The sequence below is a fragment of the Papaver somniferum genome, chromosome 5 (assembly GCF_003573695.1).
Source record: "Papaver somniferum cultivar HN1 chromosome 5, ASM357369v1, whole genome shotgun sequence".
Lineage (NCBI taxonomy): Eukaryota > Viridiplantae > Streptophyta > Magnoliopsida > Ranunculales > Papaveraceae > Papaver > Papaver somniferum.
This window is the reverse complement of record NC_039362.1, coordinates 20238641-20261462: the sequence shown is the minus strand read 5'-3', so window position 1 is coordinate 20261462 and position 22822 is coordinate 20238641. Positions and strand designations below refer to the sequence as shown.

The 22822-nt window shown below is 37.8% G+C and overlaps 1 protein-coding gene across 2 annotated transcripts; it reads left to right on the top strand.

Annotated features, from left to right (window-relative positions):
• The first annotated feature begins 11096 nt into the window (after positions 1-11096).
• LOC113281110 lies at positions 11097-13673 on the top strand. 2 transcript variants are annotated; one of them, XM_026529760.1, is made up of 7 exons: positions 11097-11291; positions 11444-11519; positions 12259-12406; positions 12514-12600; positions 12708-12986; positions 13084-13236; positions 13351-13645. In XM_026529760.1, the coding sequence occupies exons 2-7, from the start codon at positions 11449-11451 to the stop codon at positions 13489-13491; spliced, it is 879 nt and encodes a 292-aa protein (XP_026385545.1). In that variant the 5' UTR covers positions 11097-11291; positions 11444-11448; the 3' UTR covers positions 13492-13645. The 2 variants fall into 2 exon arrangements, with proteins under 2 accessions (XP_026385545.1, XP_026385544.1); XM_026529759.1 differs by having other exon boundaries at positions 11100-11291; positions 13348-13673.
• Positions 13674-22822: the final 9149 nt, after the last annotated feature.

The window sequence follows — 22822 nt, the reverse complement described above, 5'->3', positions numbered from 1 at the left end:
AGGAAGTAACAAAGAGAAGTTGTTTAATGGAAGAAACAAAAATAAGTTGTTTCTCTATTATCGACACAAAAATTAAGAAGGGTACTCGGGTCTTTTTGCAAGACTGTAACTTTTTTGGACCTCCGATTAAATACTTTTTCTGGATGGACCACAGATTAAACGGATCCGGGTTTTCTGCACCAACTAAGAAATTTCTCTTTTTTTGTGCTCTCGAAACCCGAAAGGCGGTTCCGGTTGTTATACTCGAATGGTTTCATTATGAGCTCTCCCCTCTCTCCTCTCTCTTTTCCACCTGATTTCTCACCTCTCACCTCTATCGGCTAGTTCTGGACGTTTCTTCTATATCTTTCTCTTCCAACGTCTCTCGCAACGGCTACTTTTGGCCGCCGACAATCTGATTCTCATCGGTTAACTCATCCATTATCTGATTTATGATTTCTACTTTCAATTTCAATACCCAATCATGAGTATTACTCACAGGAATCATGACTGCACCTGCAATTACATTAATCAAATCACAGGAACCACTCAAAACACACAAATTTCAATACTCTCTCATCTCACTCAAATCACAAAACTCACACATGTAACACAAATCACATTCTCAGGAAGTAATACTTAAATCCATAACATCTTACCTGGATTAACATGTTTTGCGAATGGAAACATCACCACAATCTTCCATTCAATTAAAAAATTTCCCTCCTCTGAAAATCTCTTTCTATCTGAGTTCTGTTCTCATCCTAAACTTTCTCCCTGTAATGTTGTTGATTTGAATAAGTTCTTCTACATTCTAAGCTACCACAAAATACCAAATAAAAACCTCAAGCTAAGAGCAACCACAGTCACGACCAAATTTGGGTACTAAACCCAAATTTGGTCCCAGAAAGTATCGCAGTGGTGAGGAGTAAACCCAAATTTGGTCGCCAAATTTAGGGTTTGAGACCAAATGTGGTCGTCGGCCCAGACTAAAAAAGATATAGTGGGACGGAAGTATTAGGAGCGTATGATATCAGGCGTAAGTTTAATCACCGTATACAATCAGGCGAGCATATAATCACCGTATGAGTCAGGCGCATGTATTAACTCCGCCCCCTTCAAACGCGTCAAACGATGTTAATACTTACGCCTGAAATGGGACGGATGTATAAAGGGCGTATGAATGAGGCGCAGTTATAAAAAACGTCTGGGTTGGGCGCATGTATTGTGAGCGTCTGTGTCTAGGCGTATCTTTAATGTACGTCTCTTGTCCATCTACCCTCCGCGTTTCTTCATTAGCTTCTATCAAACACAAATGAAGTTGCATTTCTCACTGAAGCTGGTTGTTCTTATCGAAAGGAAAAAAATCTGAGAAGGGTTCACAATGGTTGGAATAAAAGCCAGCAGTGGTGATGGTTTTGAAAGCTAGATGGATTTTTGGAGTTCAGGCATGAGTAATGATTTAATAAACTTGGGATAATGATGACCTAACAGCATCAACAGTGGATACAGGAGATGCTGATGTTGCTTCCATTGTTCCAATCGGTTGATGGCTGCATACAAAGGAAGAATGGATCCTCAAATTTGCTCGAGTATGGTACTGGCCGTTGATTCGTACAACTGAATGAGAGATAAAGTTCACGGCAACAGAACGAGATGCAGAGTGTTAACTGGTTGCTCGAGCTGTGCTATTGCCGGAAGATGGAGAAATGGAACAGTGGCGTCAGGGGTTGTTGGCCGATGGTGCTGTGACTATATGGCATTGCTCGTGTTATGCTCGAGTTTGAGAACTTTTGGAAAGAATGATGGGTTGGCTGATATTAAGCTACTGCAATCGTCGGTGTTGGAAAAAGAAGAGACGGAGAAAGATGTTAGACGAATTGGTTTCACGACACAGACGCAGTTTCTATCTGCGTTTGAATGAGACGCCATTTGTAACTCCGTCCCAGCAAACGCAATTACCATCTACGTCCCGTGCACGGCGTGAATAATACCTACGTCCCATTCAAGCGCGCATTATACCTCCGTTTCATTCAGACGCATATTATGAACACGCTCCATCAAGAAACGTGGATATAAGTTGCGTCCCGCATCAAGCGTGGATATAAGTTACGCTTCACCAAATTTTGGTATTCTCCCACTGCGCTTGAACACACGGAAAACCAATTTTTTTTGATTTTTAGTCTGGCTTTTGGTATTTGGTCCGTCTCATGACTGTGGTTGCTCTAAGCATCTTAAGCAAAAGTGCAGACTCAATTCTAGACTATTTCTCTCAATTTCCACTGATAATGTACCCAACTTTCTTTGTTGCTTTGAACATCTGCTGGAAACCTGCTAGCTTGAATTCTGGTACGTTTCTTGTCTCTAATTTAGCTGCTTTGCCTGAAGGTAAGACTTTAAACCTAATCTCCTTTAGGCCTATAAGCATGTATCTCTTCTACCATAGTCATATTATTTCCATTTCGCTCATTTTCTTGTACTTACTTTCCTCAAGGTTTGCTAGTCCTGCTATTACTTCTAGCCATGACTATAATTTGAACCTTGTTATCTACCAGGCATTGTCATTATGGGGAAACTACTCAGACTGTTACAATTCTACTCATATAGATTATTTTCACTGCACTTTGATCTCAAGCATTAAAATTATAAACATGCATTTTGAAATAACCACAATTACACATATTCAAAGACCCATTCTTTCTTTGGTTCCCACTTTTGAAGCTTGGTCTCAAACAAAAAATGAAAATTACTGTCTATTTGTTACTACTAATTACACTATGTGCAACACTTTGGAAACTACCTGGCTAGATTCCTCCTCCGGTTACATTAGCAGCATCCCTTATAGCTCGAGCTATTACATTTCTGTACACCTGTGATACAACCATTGCATCAGCTCCTGGTGGCAATGTATCTTCATCTGGCATTTCAGGGAGTTGAGGTTCTTCTCTTCGCATTGCATTGGCTTTTGCAGATCTGTATATCTGTCCCAGAACCCTAGAATCAACACCAGGGATCAAAGGCTCGTCTCTAGGAACTTCAAGTGGATATGTAACTTCGCCAATTCCAGTTTGGGAGATTTCGACCACATCCTGAGCCATCTGCCTAAGAGTGGGTGCAAGCATAAACAAATTTGGGAAAAATATATTTCCAGGAGTAGGAGGACGAGTAGCATTAACTCGATTTTTCTCCTTAGTTTTGTCAGGAAGTGGGGCTGCAAAGAATCCCTGCTGAGTTCCACCACATACGATTCTCTCATCATCCACCAGTACAATCCCCTCCCTTACCACTCGTCGGCCCTGTGTGGGATGAACAGCAAACAGAACCCACCCATCCTTTACACCCACAAGCTCCCCATTCTCAATTCGGCCTTGATCAAGCCTCTGTGATGGTCTCCCAACTCTGGTGGATGCATGCACAACCATTCCCTCAGCGCACCCTCTTCCACCTCCAGTGCTTGCTCTTTCAACCCCAAAACCTTCTCTTTCATGCATTGCACCAGAAAGAGAGTGCAATTGATTCTCATTATACCCAGAAAAACCTTCACATACAATTGCAGTAGCAACCTACAAATTTCAATTGTCAAATCTCCAAGCATCCCCAAATTGATTACATACTCTAAATATCAAACCATACTCAACACCAATTTGAAATACAAAAAAACTAACCTGTTCCACGAATTATCCGACTCGGGATTTCTTCTGTGGTTCACCTGGTACACGCTCTTGGGAATTCTGACCCTTTTTCATAACTTGAACTCTCAAAGAAAACTCTCTTACGGAAATATCTTTAGACAGGGGGAATTTTCAGTAACAACTGTTTCTTCTCCAAGGAGAATAACTGAGAAACTGAAAAGTTTTACTCTCTCAGCGGTTTTATTCGGGCAAAGAAGAGTAACAGTTGCACAATATCAACCGTCAAAATCTTCTGGGGGCAACCAGACTCACATCATTAAAGATTGGTCTTGCAACTTGATGTGTATATTCAAGTCTACTGGCATCATTATTGGCCTAGTACAAAAAATGAGACATCATTGGCTCATGAGAAGCGGCAATCAACAGTTGGCAAGAAGATCCTTCTCCACGATGCATCGGGTCAACCCACGAATGAACGAATACGGAGCATTCCCACCAAAACCGACTCGGATACACCTCCCAGTCTGTCAGGGCTGACTCATTTTCTCAATCTGACTCAGATAACTTCTACCACCTAGATGCAAACACAGTCAGACCCCAAAAGGCCAACTAAGGTCTGGTGGATTTCAATATTTCTCCTTATAGGATCCCATAAAATACAAAGGGCCTACCGGGGAGCTGAAACCATATCAACAGCCTAAGGTAAGGTCTTTCTGGTTCGGATTGCGATGATCAGGTCCTAGCTAACTGTACCTCTAAACTGCTGGCAAGAGTCAACAACTCTTTCTCTATCCGCCACAATTGCAAGTACAAGGACCACTTCAAAATGAGTTCCTAGATGATAAAAACCAGAATCAACCCGTGCCAAGAATTCAAATTAAAGTTAGACACATCACTTTCAGCTTCTCTGAAGATTATGCACATAACATCTACCACCCCCAATGGGAAGGACCAGGTAAAACTCTCAACACTTTAGATAACAATATAAAATTTTCTGTGTGCAGGTGCTTGAGCCAGATCCCATTAGTCATCTACATCAACAACAATTATCACAAGTATAAAAACATTGAGATGCTCTCATCCTTTGATCAGCACCTACCAAAACCATATTGGCCTAGCTTGAGGACGACCCACAACTACTTACAAAAATCTTGCATTACTGACACGGTCAAGAATATTTTTCAAATTAAAGTTTGGTTTGATTCCCCTCAACATCATTACTGGTCTTATCCCACCACAATACACATTGGTCAATACACTTACTGGTTGCTTTCTGTCTACCACCCCCTCTTCCACCCAAAAATGGCTTCTTCATCAAAATCTCCCAACCCATCCATTGAAAACCTTGTTGCTTAGATGAACAAAACCCTCAAAATGCCTGAAGCAGACTTATATCCCAAGGTTTTCTTAAACCCTGAAAACATCAGAACCAAGCAAGTCTTACACCATGTTTGTTTACTCCTGACTCATCTGAGTCGTCTGGATCTGAATCATCTGGATCTGAGTGAAATCACCTGACTCATCTGAATCTGAGTCAATATGTTTGTTTTGAGTCAGATCTGACTCGTCTGACTCGAAAATAAGTGAGTCAGTGGTTTGGTCCCATGAGTCAGGGGTATTTTGTTACCTGACTCAAATGAGTCCGAGTCAGGGGTTATGTATGAGTCAGAGGTCGAGTCAGATCTGACTCAAAATGGAAAACAAACGGTCTGACTGCTGACTCGGTCCGAGTCAGGGGTTGACTCAGATTCAGACGCCGAGTCAGCTGCAAACAAGCAAGTTTTTAGACTGGAAATGGTGTTTTATTGGAAAACTCTGCAGCAACATATGTTTTGAAACATCAAGAGTCAGCAATTTCATCAACAATAACTGGGAATTCAATGGCAGAGTTGAATTGGATATATGGAACAGGAGAAGGAACTACTTTATTCTTAGACTCACCCATGAAGAAGACTATTCCACTCTCAGGAATGGAGGAACTAGAGGAGTATTTGATAAACTTATGGTACTAGTTGGTGTACCCTTGGGAGGTCCAGACTTAATTCATGAAGAACAATTCTCTAAGGTTATGATTTGGCTTCTCATCAAAAGAATCCCAACTCATATCATACCAGATATCAACAACATTCTGCAACCTGTTGGAGAATATCAAACAGCCAAGAAACCTTATGGAAGGGACAGTTTTGAGAAAAACTTAGAAGTCAAGCTCACCATTGATGTTATTAAGCCATTAAAGTTTGGTATTGAAGCCTTTGAAACCCCAACCATCTCTCACTGGCTTGAATTTGCATATGCTCTCAATGGTATCAAATTCTGTAAAGTTTGTAGAATTCTAGATCACCCATCCCCACCTTGCCCCATCCCACATACACCCTAAAAATCCCACTATTCTAACTACAAAAACTTGCCAACTCCTCAACCTCTACCCCACCCCAAACTGTTTATCAAAAATCTGCCCAAGAAGGTAGAAATGTTATTCACAGAGGTTACACTAATGCTGATGCAGCCCAAGTCTTTGAAATGAAAATGATAAATGCAAGACAGAAGGAACATGAAAAGACAATAGCAAAAATTGCTCCTTCATCCTCTCAACACCTCACTTTTGGAGCTTCTACCAGAGCTGATCCCAACTCCCCACACCCAGATGTAATTTCTAACCAAATAAGGAATAGGGAACTTGAGCTATCTAAGAAAATCTCCACCAACTACAAGAACCATCAAGCTAAGTTAAAGATCAAGGAAGCAGCTAGAACCAAACACCCCAACCCAACAAACACCAATGTCAATCAAGCTCAAGATACTACTGGTATCTTCCCAGCTATCCCCACCCAAATTTTACCAACCCTTATTCAAATCAAATAAAGGATGGATGCTGAATCTGAAAAATTTAAAAAGAAGGCCTGGAAGGCTAGAAAGACACTTCATGTCTTCGCTGAAGCAAACTCACCAACTGATCCCCCTTCTCTTAAAGATTCTGACAAGCAAAAAACCATGCTAAAGAGGAAACAATCCACACATATTGCAGTACCCATGGAAACTAGTGAAGCTGATAACATCAAAAGATTCAAGGACTATTCTGACAACTATGTTGAACCTCTGGACTCAAGCATTCCCCAATTGAATAATGGTGCTTCTGGCTCATCAACATCAACCTCTGAGGTACATCTATTTATTATTTATCTTATTCTAAATCACTTTCACCATTACCATGTGCACTTATATTGTTGTATTATATTCTTTTATGATCCTATAGCTAGGAGACCAACCTTAAAATATCCTCTTGTATCCTACTTTTGGCAATTTTTTATCTCCATAGCCTGGAACTGTCAAAGGCTAGGGAAAAGACATACCAAGAAATACCTAAATGATATGTTGACCAAATTCAACCCTGACATCTGTTTCATCTCTGAAACAAAGCAGAAACATGAAAAACTTTTAAATTTCATGCAACAACTTAATACAGAATTATTGGCATGTCAATCCTGGAGGGGATAGTGGTACTGTTGAAGGACTAGTAATGATATGGAAGAGAAATCTTGATGTTGAAATTATGGAGTATTCCATTCAACATATCAATGCTACAATCAAGCCTACCAGTGGCCCCTCTTGGCTTTTTTACTGGTTTTTATGGCAGCCCTTATGATACTCCAAGTAAACTTCACTCTTGGAAAGCCTTGGAAAAAACTGCTACCAATCACTCCCTCCCTTGGTTGGTCATTGGGGATTTCAATTTCATTTTGCATGATAATGAAAAATACAGTACTCAACCATTGGACAGTGTAGAAGCTAATATATTTATTAACAAAATTGTGGACTTGGATCTAATTGACTTAGGCATTACAGACTGCCCTTTCACTTGGTCCAATAACAGAAATGGTTCTGCTCTCACTGAGCAGAGATTGGATAGAGGTCTTGCCACTGAATCCTGGCTTCTCTTATATCCAAACTCCACTATCACTAATCTTTTAGAAATGGGGTCTGATCACCACCCCATTCTTCTTAACACTAACCCTCATTGGTGTACTGGTAAAATTCCTTTCAAGTTCTTTGGTCCCTGGTTGGACCATAAGGACTGTAAGGATATTGTTCTGGAATGCTGGCAAAGAAATCTGGCTAGTTCTAGTGCTTTCCTCATTGCTAGAAATCTCAAAGACATTAAGCTGAAACTTAAAGTTTGGAACAAAGAAGTGTATGGCAACATAAAGTCAAATATTGAAGAAAGTAAGCAACATCTATATTGGCTACAATAAAACTACTTCAAGCACAACAAAGGTGAAGCTTTAAAAACTGCAAATCAAGTTCTCAGAGAATGGCAAGACATTGAAGAAAAATTCTGGAAGACAAAAAGCAGAGATAAATTCATCAAATTGGGGGATACGAATACAAGTTATTTCCATAGAACTACAAAATGCATATTAAGAAGAAACAAGATAGATTCTATACAAGAGAGTACTGTAAATTGGATTGAGGATTACCAAGAAATAAAATAATGTTTCACCAACCATTTTTCTAAAATGGCTACTGCTGAATCTCCTGACATGAACCCTGAAATCATTAACCTCATCCCTACAATTGTCACCAATGTTGATAACAACATTCTCAACAGAATTCCTGAAAATCATAAAGTCAAAGCTATTATTTTTATCATGGCCAAAGATAAAGCTCCAGGTCCAGATGGTTTTCCACCAAACTTCTTCCAAGCCAACTGGGATATTGTAGGAGAAGACTTAGTTAAAATGGTACAACATGTCTTCAAGTCTGGGCATCTTCTCAAAGAAATGAATTCTACTTTTATATCCCTGATACCAAAAATTGAAAACCCAACTTGCCCCAGCCACTTCAGACCCATTAGTCTCTGCAACACCACCTACAAAATAATATCCAAACTTCTAGCTAAAAGAATGAAACCTCTTCTCAACAAAATCATATCTCCCTACCAGTCTGCCTTTATACATGGAAGACAAGTTGCTGATAATATAGCTATAGCCCATGAAATTATTCACTACATGAGAACCAGAAGAGGTCTCAAAGGCAATAAAGGAACCATGGGGATCAAGATTGATATGTCTAAAGCATTTGATAGAGTGGATTGGAAATTTCTTCATACCATTATGACTAAAATTGGCTTTGACTCTGAATGGTGTAACAAAATTATGCAGTGCATCTCCACTACCTCTTCAGCTGTCCTGATAAATGGCTCCCCTGATAAATTCTTTAATCCCTCTAGAGGTCTCAGACAAGGGGATCCTCTATCCCCATACTTATTTCTTTTCTGCATGGAAGCTTTGTCCAGAACTTTGTCTCATGCTGAAGACTTGGGAATCATCTCTGGAGTAAATATCTGCAAGAATGCTCCATTTATAAACCATCTTCTTTTTGCTGGTGACTGTATGGTATTCTGCAAATCAAATCCTATTGAAGCCCAAAACCTCAAGGACATCCTCAACATCTTTGAAGATACTTCTTGTCAACTCATCAACTTCAACAAATCTGGTATCTTCTTCAGCAAGGACACTGACCCAGCTCTAATGCCTCATATCTACAATCTGCTAGGAGTTCAAGCTCTCCCCCTAAATGACAAATATTTAGGCTCTCCTCTGTTTACTCACAGAAGCAAAATCCAATCTTTCAAACCAGGAGTGGATAAGATGAAGAGAAATCTGTCAAGTTGGAAGAATTCCCCTCTAAATCCAGCTGGAAGAGAAGTTATAATAAAATGAAAACTTGTCAAGATATGAACAACTTACAAAGAGATTTATTTTGGGGGGAAAATCTGGTACACCCCACTGGGTTTTACCTAAAAGCTTGGACATCTATATGCAAATCAAAGAATCTTGGTGGATTAGGGTTCATGAATATGAAACTCTTCAATAGTGCCATGATAACAAAAATAGGATGGAGGCTGGAACGGGATAAGGACTCTCTCTGGTACAAATTGATGGATGCCAAATACTTATTGGGGAGAAATGTTCTAAACATGAATACCAAAGCCAAAGATGGAGACTCATGGATTTGTAAAGGGGTTCTTAAAGGAATTCAGAATATACAACACCACTGTATCTGGAGAATAGGCAATGGTAACAAAATCAAAATCTGGGAGGACCTTTGGATACCTGACTCAACTGACAAGCTCACAAAGCCTGCAAACTGCCCCACTGATATACAACTGCTTGCTCATTTAATGACAGATCAAAACGAATGGAATTTCCAACTCATTCAGCAAATTTTCAGTCCTGGTACTGCTCAAGTCATTAGTGATCTTGTTATCCACTCCACAGAAGAAGACAACATGCACTGGAAACTCAACAACACAGGAAAATTCTCTATTAAAGCTTTGTACAAAGCCAAAATAGAGAACGTGTATAGAAATGATCATACAACAAGAAACTGGGGAGCTATATGGAACTTGGAAGTGGCACCAACCATTAAAATCTTTCTCTGGAAATGCGCTCATGAAATCCTCCCAACTAATGCTAAAACTGCTAGCATTCTCCACTATATTGATCCCATATGCAAAATATGCAATAGTGGGGATGAGACAATGACACATATGTTCCTCAACTGCCCTGCTGCCACTGAGGTTTGGAAGCACATGTTAGGTGGAAATCATGGTCTTTTTGATCACCAAACTCTTTTCATGGATTGGTTCAATAGTTGGTTTCAAAATGCTAGTTGCAGTGACAATACCTGCACTTATGCAACCACTTGTTGGTTCATATGGAAGGATAGATGTGATCTAGTATTCCAAAACATTACTCCAAATGCTAAGAATACAACTCTCAGTATACAACAACTTCTATGTGATCATAACAGAATCCACACTTTCCCCTACCATGCTCTGAATATTCAGGGGCATACTTATGATATTGATTCCCATATAACAACAACAGGAAATTATGTTGGGATCCCTCCTCAAAAGCAGACTTTTGGTTTCTCAATCAAAATCTGCACTATTCAGGATCCTAACACTTATTAGTTCTTCTCAGCGATAACTATCACTGATTTCGCAGGAAATTATGTTGATAGCAGAGGACACACAGGTTAATGGGGAGCAGGAGGAGCCACAGGAGGAGCAGACTTAGCGTTTGAGTGGGCAGAGAAAAGCAGCACATGAACATTGAAATACAAGCTGAAACCAATGAAATTCTGGAACACTTCAATGCTCTCTATCTCAAAGCTATAAAGGGAAGATTCAGCAGGAACTATCATAAGGAAAAAGAAACATTGAATGAAGCAACAGTCTTAAATGTAAATAGAACCCAAAATATCCAAGCTCTAAACTTGGCTATTACTTGTAAGAACCTTAGCAGTAGGTCTGATGTTTTTCAAAACAATGACACCACTAATATTGCTATCAATCTATTATCTTAGTCCCTGCCTAAAAAAAAAAAAGTTGTTATACGCGTAGGAATTAGCCCCAAGGCGGTCCTGGCGCATCTCTTCTTTTTTTTTTTTTTTTTTTTTTTTTTTTTTTTTTGTAGCCATTGTTTTCCATTCCATTTTTCTCAGCCGTGTTTTTTCTTCTCTTAATTCTCGTTCTGCCTCTAAAGATATTCCAAGGGAATCTAGGGTTTCTTCTCTCGATGGTTCATTTAATTAGGTTTTGAAGTCTGTTTGTTTAATTGAATTCGTAGATATGGTGTGTATTCGGTTGTCTAATTAGGTTATGAAGTCTCCAAGGTAATCTAGGGTTTCTTCTCTCGGTCGTTTGTTTAAATAGGTTATAAATTCTGTTTGTTTAATTAGGTTATGAATTTTGAATAAAAATGTGTATTCTATTGTTTAATTAGGTTATGAATTCTGAATAACTTTGTCTGTAATTCGTTTATCAGTAATTATGTCGGAACGAAAGGCGGAACCTTGTAGCCCTGAAATAGGCAACACCGAAGTAATAAGCCGTGAAAATAGGTACCTCAACCCCCCTCTCTTCTCAAGCTTATACTCTTCAATTTCTTTTTGTTGCAGTTAGGATTCGTTCTTCTTTATGGCCAAATTTTTGTCCAATCTTGCTCTTGTTCATCTTATGTTATTGCTGCTTTTGTTCTCAACGCTACTGTACATACCTAAGTTGTGGGTTTCAACTGCTCTCCCAGATGAAAGTTCCTTCGTTTTTGTTTCGTTCATTCCTTGCATCCATGTTAATGACCTCCAGTTCCCTTATAAGTTATAGCCCTTGATATTAATGGTACCTGTATTCATTTCACCTACATTACTGTACAATTAGTACATCTGAAAGTTGCTGACTCATAGAGATCTAGATTGTGGATTAAAATTTCTGAATGGTGTTTTTTACTTAGGAACATTATGAGTAGCGTAACTAGCTATCTCATCCCGGCTGATTTGTTCCTCTGTTCTTTTATCCTGATGCATGAGGAATACAACAAATATAGTAACTACTACTGCTCATCAGACTGTAGTAGTAGTACTACAGCGGATGTGACACGAACAAATCCCATAATTTATATGTTTATTTTATTCTAGGAAACATCACAGTAATTTTAACACCCATATCTGGTGTGATGCCTTTTTTTTGCTGGTTTTTTCTTATTTTCTTTGACCTATTTCATTTTAAATCCAAGTGATATTTAGTTTAATGAAAGACTAGTAGATAATCACTAAATTAATTTTTTTCCTATCTCTATTCCAGCTCTGATGTGGAGGCTTTGCTTGGGTGGACAAGTTTCGAAGAGGTGGAAAATATTATTGGTCCCTGTATTTCTCAAGCGATTGGGAAGGCAGTATATGGTGGTTATAAAAGTGCACAAGAAGTATATGATGATTACAAAATCTTCACTGTAATAATTTAATTACCTACATCTTTTTGCTTGCTTGATTCATACTACATAATTATTATTTATTATTCTTAACTGCGATTTTTTGGTTTTTCTCTTTACATTTTTAGCATGCTCTTATTCGATTGGTAGAGGGACAGGATAAGCTTCCGTTTGAATGCTATGCTGATGACGAAGCACTGCAGGAAAAGAATAAGGTTATCAGGATACTCTACCTTTACTTGATTTCTGTTTCCTATCTTTAGCTGCACCTTACTTCTGTGAAAGACCACTCATGAGTTTTTGTATGATTGGCGGAGAACAGATGCTTCATTGGTTTTCGGACATGTTATCTGATGCATCACTTGGAAAGATCGACAGAGATTGGATCAGCGGTCAACTGGCGGAGGACAAAATTTCTGAGGATTTTTGTTTGGATGACTTGCAGTTCAATACTTACTGGGCTAAGAAGTTGAAAATGGTGGACGATGATGTTAAGAGCGACTTAATGAGACAAAAGCAAGAAAAGCTTTGTGGGTTTATTTACCACAAAGAGAATGAATTCCAGGCTGATGACTTATCTGAAAGAAAGAAAGAGTTCGAGGTATTAGTAAAAGCATGTATATGGTCGATCGTTTATGATTATTTGCAGCTGATACTAAATATTTATCTTGTTTCCTCTTTGCTTTCTCATCGTATAGGAGCTCAAGAGGCAGATCTCTTGCACGCATGATAAACTGGAGTCGCTAGTCGAACGTGCCGCTACTTATTATGAGACATTGGAGGAAGTAAAAGATCCGAAGTCAGCCTCAATGCTGGGAATGGCTTTCCAGACACTCCTACGTGTGGATGAGGTAAACTGAAATTTGATGAATATTGTAATTATTAATTAATTCAGTTCACGAGCTTGTGTCTGGTAGTTTTGCTGGCTTGTTCCGTAATTATTTGTATTATTGGTGATTCAGAAGAATCTTTCAAGTATGTGGTCGGAGGAAACGGTACGCGGGATGGACGTAGTTCTGAAAGAGAAGAAAAAATCTGTCAAGGCCCGAGATATTTGTGCTGCAAATTGGAACAAGACTGTGGCCTCTTCTGGGCTTGTTGGTTAAAAGTGGAACCATAATATTGGGCATACCAAAATCTTCCAAGGCATACTGAATGAAGACAAAAAAGGTTGTGAAATAGCAAAATCAGATAACCCCTTAATCCAATTTTTTTTTAATGGCAAATCTGCCCTTTACGTATTAGTGTTAATAATCTTAATTAATGATTAAATATTTTATTTAGTGATTAAAATAATTTTCAGAATTATAAGAGTTGTTTAGATGAAAAATTTGAGGAAATAAATCAAAGTTTTGGTTTGGTTAAGAAGGAGAGAAAGAGAAGGAGAGTGAGAAAATTCTAATTCTTGATTCAATGGAGGATGAGGAGGGTTATATATCATCTAAAAAACCTAGGAAAATGCACATCAACTACACCAATGATTCCCAAACCATTGGAGGATAAAAAGGTTCGACTTACATTTATGAGCCGGACCGATCCCTTTATGAACAGTTCGGCTAGCTGAAACTGTTTAGGTATGTGCCGAACATTTGGTAGACACTAGTTCGGCTTGTATAAAATTTTCCTAGCAAGCCGAACCTATTCCTGAGAGTTCTGGAATAAAAAATGTTAATGGTTCGGCTTATATAATGAAAATCGTATCAGCCGAACTGTTCATATACATTTTCAGGCTGAAAATTTGAAGAACCGTTCGGCTTAAAAAACAACAACATTGTGCGCTGAACTTAAGTTCTGCTCACAGCGCAACTAAATTATGCGCCGAACCAAGGTTCGGCTCACAACTCACCTAAATTATGCGCCGAACCTTGATCTGAAACCTGGATATTGACAACTAATGAACAGTTCGGCAAGCTGAAAGTGTTATTGTTATGAGCCGAACCAACTAGTTCGGCTTGTTTAAAAATATCATAATGAGCCGAACCTAGTCCTGTGTGATCTGGAAGAAAAATTATGTGAGGTTCGACTCATAGATGTAAGCCGAACTGTTCATCAATGGGTTGGTTCGGCTCATAGATGTAAGCCGAACTGTTCATCAATAGGTTGATTCGGCTCATAGATGTAAGCCGAACCTATTCCTGAGAGTTCAGGAATAAAAAATGTTAATGGTTCAGCTTATATAATGAAAATCGTAGATTTTAACCCATTAAAATCGAGTAGATTTTATCTTCATCTTCAAGAGAATGAAAATACGAAGATAACGCAAAAAGAATGAGGTCATTCCGACATTGGACGAAGAAGTTATGATCAAAACAAGATCGAAAGAATTCAGTCTACAGCGGGAAGTTCGGCTGATAACTCATCAACACGAGTCAGTCGAACCTAAAGCCTATAAATCAATATTTTCGAAGTGTTTAAGGGTGTATAGGTCATTGCATATCCATTAGACACCCCTTATCAATACACCCTGATTAGGAAAATGACTTTGTATGCCTATAAAGTTTTTGGTATGCTCAATATTATGACTCTAAAAGTGTGGATGTGCTTTATCACTAGGCCTCAACTTTATAAGCTCTTCCCACTTCAAACCTTTAAACATATTTACACCTTTGTTGGAACATAGGCCAGTATGTACTGCTTTCTGATTTCTGCAACTCAGTACTTTATAAATACGTTGGAGTATTTTATTATCAACTGTTCCCTGCATAGGTCTGACTAGTGAGTTTTTTGGTTGCATGTAGGGTTATACATGGTTCCACCATCATTTCAGGTCTGAAATGGTTAATTTTTCCACCATCCCAAGTTCTCCCGAGTTTTACCTTCAAGTCTAATCACGAATTTTTTCTCTATTTGAGTTATGAAATTTTGTTTCTGGTAACCTTACTTCCTCCTGGGAACTGTTTGAGGTGTCTGGTATGTCAATGTGAGCATCGTCTTGTAACTGCTCCAGAGGATTTTCCTCCTCGAGAATCTCCTTTGGGATGGTTGGTGGTCTTTTGTCCTTCGCCTGGTGTTTCAACCTTCTGTTTCTCTTCTCCAATTTTTTGTTACGTTGTTCTAACTTTCTCATTCAGTCTTCTTGCACCTTTTGTGCTTTCATAACGGCTGCTAAGGCGGCAGCATTTTTATGGTGAATATCATCTCGGCCTTCATAGAGGTTACCTTCCTCATCGGAGTCAGAGTTATCCGTCAACCGTTCTCATTGATTCTCGGGATGTACGCGGGATGAACGTAGTTCTGAAAAAGAAAGGAAAAATCTGACAAGACCCGAGATATTTGTGCTGCAAATTTGGCCACTTCTGGGCTTGTTGGTTAAAAGTGTGGATGTGCTTTATCACTAGGGAAAATGAAAATTAGGAGTAGGCTCAAAAAAAAAAAAAAAATATTCTTATCGTCAGGCCGAAGATTATTTTAGTTTCCGTGACATCCATAATTATATGAAATTTTGAAAAAATATTTGCATAATAGGTTATGCATCCTAAATTTTCCGGGATATAATTGACAACGCAACTTGGATATAATATATTTGAAAAATCGCGCGTTGGAATTCTACAAATTTTATATCGTTGGAAAGCGTTTTAAAAGAGCTACACAACGAGTACAGACAACAATACCAAATTGAAGTTTTTTACGAAAAAAATGACGATCGTTATTTAAAGCAAAATTTTCGAAAATTTGCGATCACCAAGAACGAAGCATAACACATTACGCTGACGTAACAAAAGACGCATAAAATATGCAACCATATTTTGATTCATGCATCTATTAATTTATACATAACATGTAAAGATTATGTAATGCCATCATCTCAACTAAAATAATCATCTTCACTGCGAATAACCACTCAAATAACTGCGGTCAAAATTTAAGGACATACCAGTTGAAGAGAAAAATTCAAGCACTGTCCAGGTAAAGCAAACAGTTGGGTATAACATTGAAAATAAAGCTGCACCAAAAATATTTTCGTAGCAAAATCCGCAGTTTGATTAATCATACAGATAATCCATCAATCCAAATAAATGCAATCCAGTATTACTAATAATTCAGTGGGTGCAAATTAAAAACTTATAACTGTATATAAAATCTGATCACAAAAGTCAAGAATCCAAAGTATCTGTAAGAGACTAATAGCTAGCACTATCGTGCACCATATCCCTTCCCTATCCCTCATATATACGGAAGGGATGGCACAGGGAAGTCAATCTCGCAATGGGGACTCAGTAGCCGTATCAACAGTGCCAAACGGTTACTGAGTAGCCGTATGAGTCAACTCGTTGACTTGACCAATACGGCTACTCAGTAGCCATTTTATAGGTTTTAGTCATCAGAAGCAGGGTCGCGCTCCTCACTTCTTCTTCTCTAGGTTTTCATCATCTCAAACCCCTTTCAAACCCCCACTACCCCCTTTCGATTTTCGTATTGATTCATTGCGATTCAATGGCTTAAATTAAAGGGATATTTAGACTTTGGGTCTCAACTTTGTGACCAGCTTTGAGTTTGGGTCTTGAACGATTGCGTATTATTAGACAACCTGTACCAAGGGAAGTACATACACGTAGTGTAATAACGCGTGATCGAGTGTGGCATGATGCCAAAATGATGAATGATTATTTTACGCCTGGAACTGGTTATACCTCAAGACAATTCAAACAACGTCTAGGCATGAGGGAAGACTTATTCGAGAAATTGTTAGGAAAATTTCTTGAAGTTCATCCAGAATGGAAACAACGTCCAGATGCAACCAGTACTATGGGGCATTCTCCGCATATGAAATTAGTTGCCGTGATGAAATATTTATGAAAAAGTACGCCAGCTGATAGTGTTGATGATTAAACTCGTATGGGTGCAACCGCAATATACATGTATCTAAAAAGATTTTGCCACACCATTTGCATGATTTTTGGAGAAAGATATTTGTGTGAACCCACTCCTGAAGATGTTCAGAGGTTCCTACAAGAGAATGCGGACCGAGGTTTTCCTGGAATGCTTGGTAGTGTTGATTGTATGCAATGGCCATGCAAAATTGTCTGGTAGCTTGGCAAGGAACTTACCGGGGTAAAGATAAAGAGAGTAGTTTGGTATTAGAGGCGGTGTCATCATATGATTTGTGGTTTTGGCGTGTTTTTTTTGGAATGCATGGATCCAACAACGATTTGAATGTGTTGGCACACTCTCCTCTTTTTGATAACATGCTAAAGGGTGTAGCACCTCCATGAAATTATGTCATCAATGGTCACCAGTACAATATGGGTTATTTCTTAGCCGATGGTATCTATCCAAAGTTGACTACAATTGTACAAGTTTTCTCTCAGACATTGGACATTTCCGACTATGTGAGATTCAACAAGTATCAAATGGCTAAAAGAAAGGATGTCGAGCGTGCTTTTGGAGTTCTCCAGGGTAAATTCAGAATTGTCGGATCTCCATGTAAGTATTGGCATCAATCTGACTTGAACCTAATTATGAAATGTTGTCTTATTTTACACAACATGATTATCGAGCATGGATGTCGGGATACGGATTGGGGCAGAGTTGTTCCTGTTCCTGTTCCGCTTCCGGAACCTACCAATAATGGTCGTGTATTTATGTCATCTCCGAAAAACCTAGAATTACACCTACAACTAAGAGAAGATCTTGTCAAGCACATAGCTGCGCGTCCTAGTAAAGGAGGTCAGGCAGGGGACATGTCTAGTTTGGAGGGTTCAGATATGGAATACGTGGTACTTCCATCATCAGAAGGAGATTATGATGATACAGACTTAGATGAAGAAGTAGTTCCTGGTCAAACCGAGGATGGAGCATTTGATTATTATGGGGATTACAATGATCAAATTGCAGATGACTTTGAACATGCAGTTGAACATGTATATGGAGACGGTCATGTGGGAGACGAATATGAACATAATGGAGATGAAGATGATGATTCTGTCCATGAGGAGGATTATGACGATGATGGGGACGATTCTGAAGGTGACAATGAGGTTGCGTACGATGATGCGGCGGGTATGTATGATGAGGATGATGTTGAGGCATAGGATGTATTTCAATGTTGTTGTGTTTTAAGATTTCGAATGTTACATGCATATGTAATATCAGACTTTAAATTTTTGTTGGGCTTCAGTTATGTATGCAAATGATTAAGGTTTATATTTGATGGCATATGGTTTAAATTATTTAAAAGTCCTTATATAGTATATGGATATGTACACATATCCATGAAATCTCTTTGAATAGTATACAGATTAGTATACTTATCCGTGAAATCTCTTTGTACAGTGTATGCATATGTATACTCACCATGTATAAAGGATTTACATATTGTTTACCAATGAACACATTAGTTCGAGCAACTCTATTCTCTTCTCCATCTTCAAACTGTAAACACTTATTTTTGTCTAAGTTATTATCTACAACACTTTTCTTTCTTAATTATGGTCGGTTTAACTCCGGAGGATGACGAATTGATAGTTACTTTATGGGTTAAAAAAATGATGCTCATCTAGAGAATGAAGAAGAAGATGAACAACTAAATAACACAAATCTTTTGGAACAGTTGCTACAAATGTTAACTATACATAACGGGAATCCTAATGAAAAAACGGTTAAGTATCTGAAAAAAATTGTCAAAAGTTATCACTTCAGACGTGAAATTATATGTATCGACACAGAGATCCTTATATCTATTGAGGGAAGCAGTACCTTCGGAAATCGTAAGAAACTTACCGGTTACTTATTCAATAATTTTTTGTGTATGTGTACTGAATTGTTGAATAATTGAATTATGAATTGATATTGTTTTATTTTTTTAGGAGCATTCTTCTTTGGAGAGTTACTTAAAAAAGAAGAGGAAACCTTTTACATTTTTTAACTGTTATGTGATTCTGAAAAACGGTTTCTCAGAGTATAACCCTTCCCCCTTTGAAGATTCATCCTCCGAATCATCAGATGAAGAATAAAGAATTTAAATAATCATAGGTTTTGTGGGTGTATCTCCCTGTAAACCCTCAGAGACATAACTCGTCCAATAGGGTCGCCTATTAGTTTAAATGCTGGTTGCACATGCTTAATGTAATCGTTAATCATATGAATATGAAAATAACTATTATTATTTATTGTAGAAGCACGTTACATCATGTTGATCAAATTTAAACTCTTAAAACAACACATACTAATTATAAAAAAGCGCAATACATCAATTGATATTCAAACTCTTGATTAAACTAAATCGTAACAACATTTATTCAGCCCATGACACCGTTTCACAGACAAGGCATTTCCAGTAACATTTTCCATATGTTTTCTTTGCACTTGACCGATGCATTTCCATAAAGAAATTACAACCCTCAGTTTCACATGGAATCCCCTTGGTGCATTCAAACTCAACCTTTCCTTTTAGTTTTAAGTTCTTGCAGAGTTCATCAACTTTTTCTTGTTTGATTGCATCTTTCATTGTATCCTCCAAACATTGTGCTTCTCCAGAACATTCAGCGTACTCACGTTCCAAATACCTTATCTTCTCCGATATCGACTCTTTTACCTTCCTAGTGCCAGTGCAACCTCGTTGTGGACATTTTGTATATGGCCATGGGCATTGAAGCAGATTATGATGATACATGAATGGACAAACCTCTTTTGCTTCCACACATACTATTTTTTTTTCCTTTTCTACTCGAACTGTTAGAATACATGATTGATGTTTATATTTGAGAATGAATTGAGATTTATATTGGTAAAAAAAATGTTCTATATTTATAAAAAGAAATATATAACTGTTGGACACCAATTCTAAGAAATTGAGCCGTTGGACACCAATTTTAAGAAATAGAATCGTTGGACACCAGTTCTAAGAAATAGATCCGCTGGACTCGGTTGTTGAGAAAAAGAGCCGTTGGGCACGACTTATAAGGAATAGAGCCGTTGGGAGCGATTCCTATATAAGGAAGATAACACATTCTTCTTTCCAGCATCAATCTACCCATTCTTCTTTGCATTATCAATATTTGAGATGAAATTCAAAGCTAAACATTTATTCAATGGAAAATCGATCAAAAACTACCAACTCAGTCGAAGAGATTCTTAGGAGATGCAAGTTAACCGCCCAATCAATTGGTGCAATGGGAAAAGAGATAAGCAAAAGAGGAGATCAAGCTACTACAAAAGCAACAACGTCTTCATCACCTACCAAATTCATTAATGTGATGGATGAAGTGTTCAGCAAATGAAAATCCATAAAAGAAACCAAAGATTTATCATCGGCTGCGACAGAATACGAAGAAAAGCTCAAGGCACAAAAACGAGGTCAAGAAAAAATGCAAATGAGGGCAAGGTTAAAGGATGTTGAAGAAGAGACGGAATGGATTAGAAACTTTTAACTTCTCAAGGATGATTTTCCAGAAGATCCTAATGATCAAAATGTATTTTGGATTAATGTTGGTTGGGGTCCTTTTATTAAACCGACGGGCAAACAACCACGCTTTAATTATGAACCATCCCACATTTGTTCAAGGACAAATCATGTTGTGAAATTATGCATCCAGTACAATGAGTTTCTCCGTAGGTACATAAGGGACAGGTCCGCTGCACAAGAGGCTTATAAAGCCTGGAGAAGAGAAAAGTTTTATCATATCGAAGCGGCATTGATCGTTGAATCTCATACCAAGAAAAATAATAACATGTAATGTGTTCATACCTATCGTGCACCAAGTTTAGAAGAACGATACCCACTTAATGAAGTGATACTGAAGTTATTAATTTTAATCGAATGATCTGTTGTAATTTTTTTTGTACGTCAATAATGAACATTAGTTTAATGAAGTGATAATGAAGTTATTCATTTGAATATGAAAATCGTTTCGTTAGAACACATTCAAACCTTTTATTAATTCAAACAACAATTCAAATTAATTTAGACAACACTTTAAAATTTAGATAACAACAATACTAACTACAAATTTATGACAACACTTTTAGTTCAAACCTAGACTAGAGATTAAAAAACTAAACTCAATAAAAGATAAAACAACTAGAGATGGATTACGTCGTCATCTTCTGAATCTTCAACGCTGATTATATTCATCCTCTTCAAGATCTCTTTTTGCTTGCGTCGATAATATCTTTTTTCTTCGGGAGCGAATCGACTAAGGTCCATAGACATTACTGCATTGTCTTGATCTAAATGCATTTGTTGTTGATGCATTTGATTAGTCTGTTGATGAAGCTTTTGAAAATTGAGTTGTTCTTCCATTTTATAACTCGGTTGTTGAGTATGCTCCCAAATTGTTTGGTATTGGGATTCTTGTTCCATTTTCATTTCTTCCTTTCTTGATCGCATTTTCTTAAGATACTCCAAAATACTAGCACTTTGTTGATAGATCCTATATTCTTCCATCTTAACCAAAGATGTTCCCTCATCACCTTCTTTAAATATACCTTGCTTACGATCCTTCTTCTGTCTGGCTAGCATTTTGGCTTTTTTGGCTCCTATAGGACGTGCATTCTCCTTGTATTTCCAACGAGTTTCTCCATTATGAAGAAATTCAGTACCATCTTTGTGTGATACAAAGTTACGATGATTATTAAACAACTCACTGTTTTGGCTAACAGTGAGTTCATAATTATATCTAGGGACCTTCTCTCTAAACAATTCATAACATGCATCATACTTGAATGGTTGTCCTGATTGTTCCTGAAATTGCTTCCGACCATCTTTTGTCTGAAAACTTATGTAGCAAACATTAATGAGATTACTATTATCACCAACTCTATGGAAAAACTTAACAAATTAATAGAACTTACCAAATCTTCGTGGCTCGCACCGGTTTTGCTTTGCCGATATATAACGTTAAGAATGGACACGAATTCTTTGACATCCCTTTTTATAAACCTCATCTTGGTTTTTAAGGCTGGCCAATCTCTTTCATATGGATTGCCGTTGCGTTGGACAAAAATTTGGTGAATACGTATCCAAAACATAGCGGTTTTTTGTCCTGAACCCACAATTTCATCCATACTCACATAAATAAATGAAGTAGTAAGATCAATCTCTTCCCGTTGAACAAAATTAAAAACCGTTTTGAATGAAACTAAAAAATAGAAACTTGAGTAGTACAAGATAAATATAAAAATCAAAGAGGTATAGTAAGAATAAGAGAAATAAGAAATCAATTGATGTAGGAAGAAGAAAAATAAGAAATCAATAAATTTGGTGTGGTTTGAGTAGAAAATTAGAGTGGTATTTATAGAGGATTTTGAAAAAATGATCGTTGGTATCCGATGGTGGAGAAGATAGAGTCGTTATTAATGATGGATGGTTAGGATCATATGTGAGAGAGGTGTAAACGAGAAAAGGTCAAACAAATAATTTTTCGAAACGTCTACTGAGTTGCCGTGTAAAAATTTAGGACTACTCAGTAGACGTATCAACGGTAATACGACTACTCA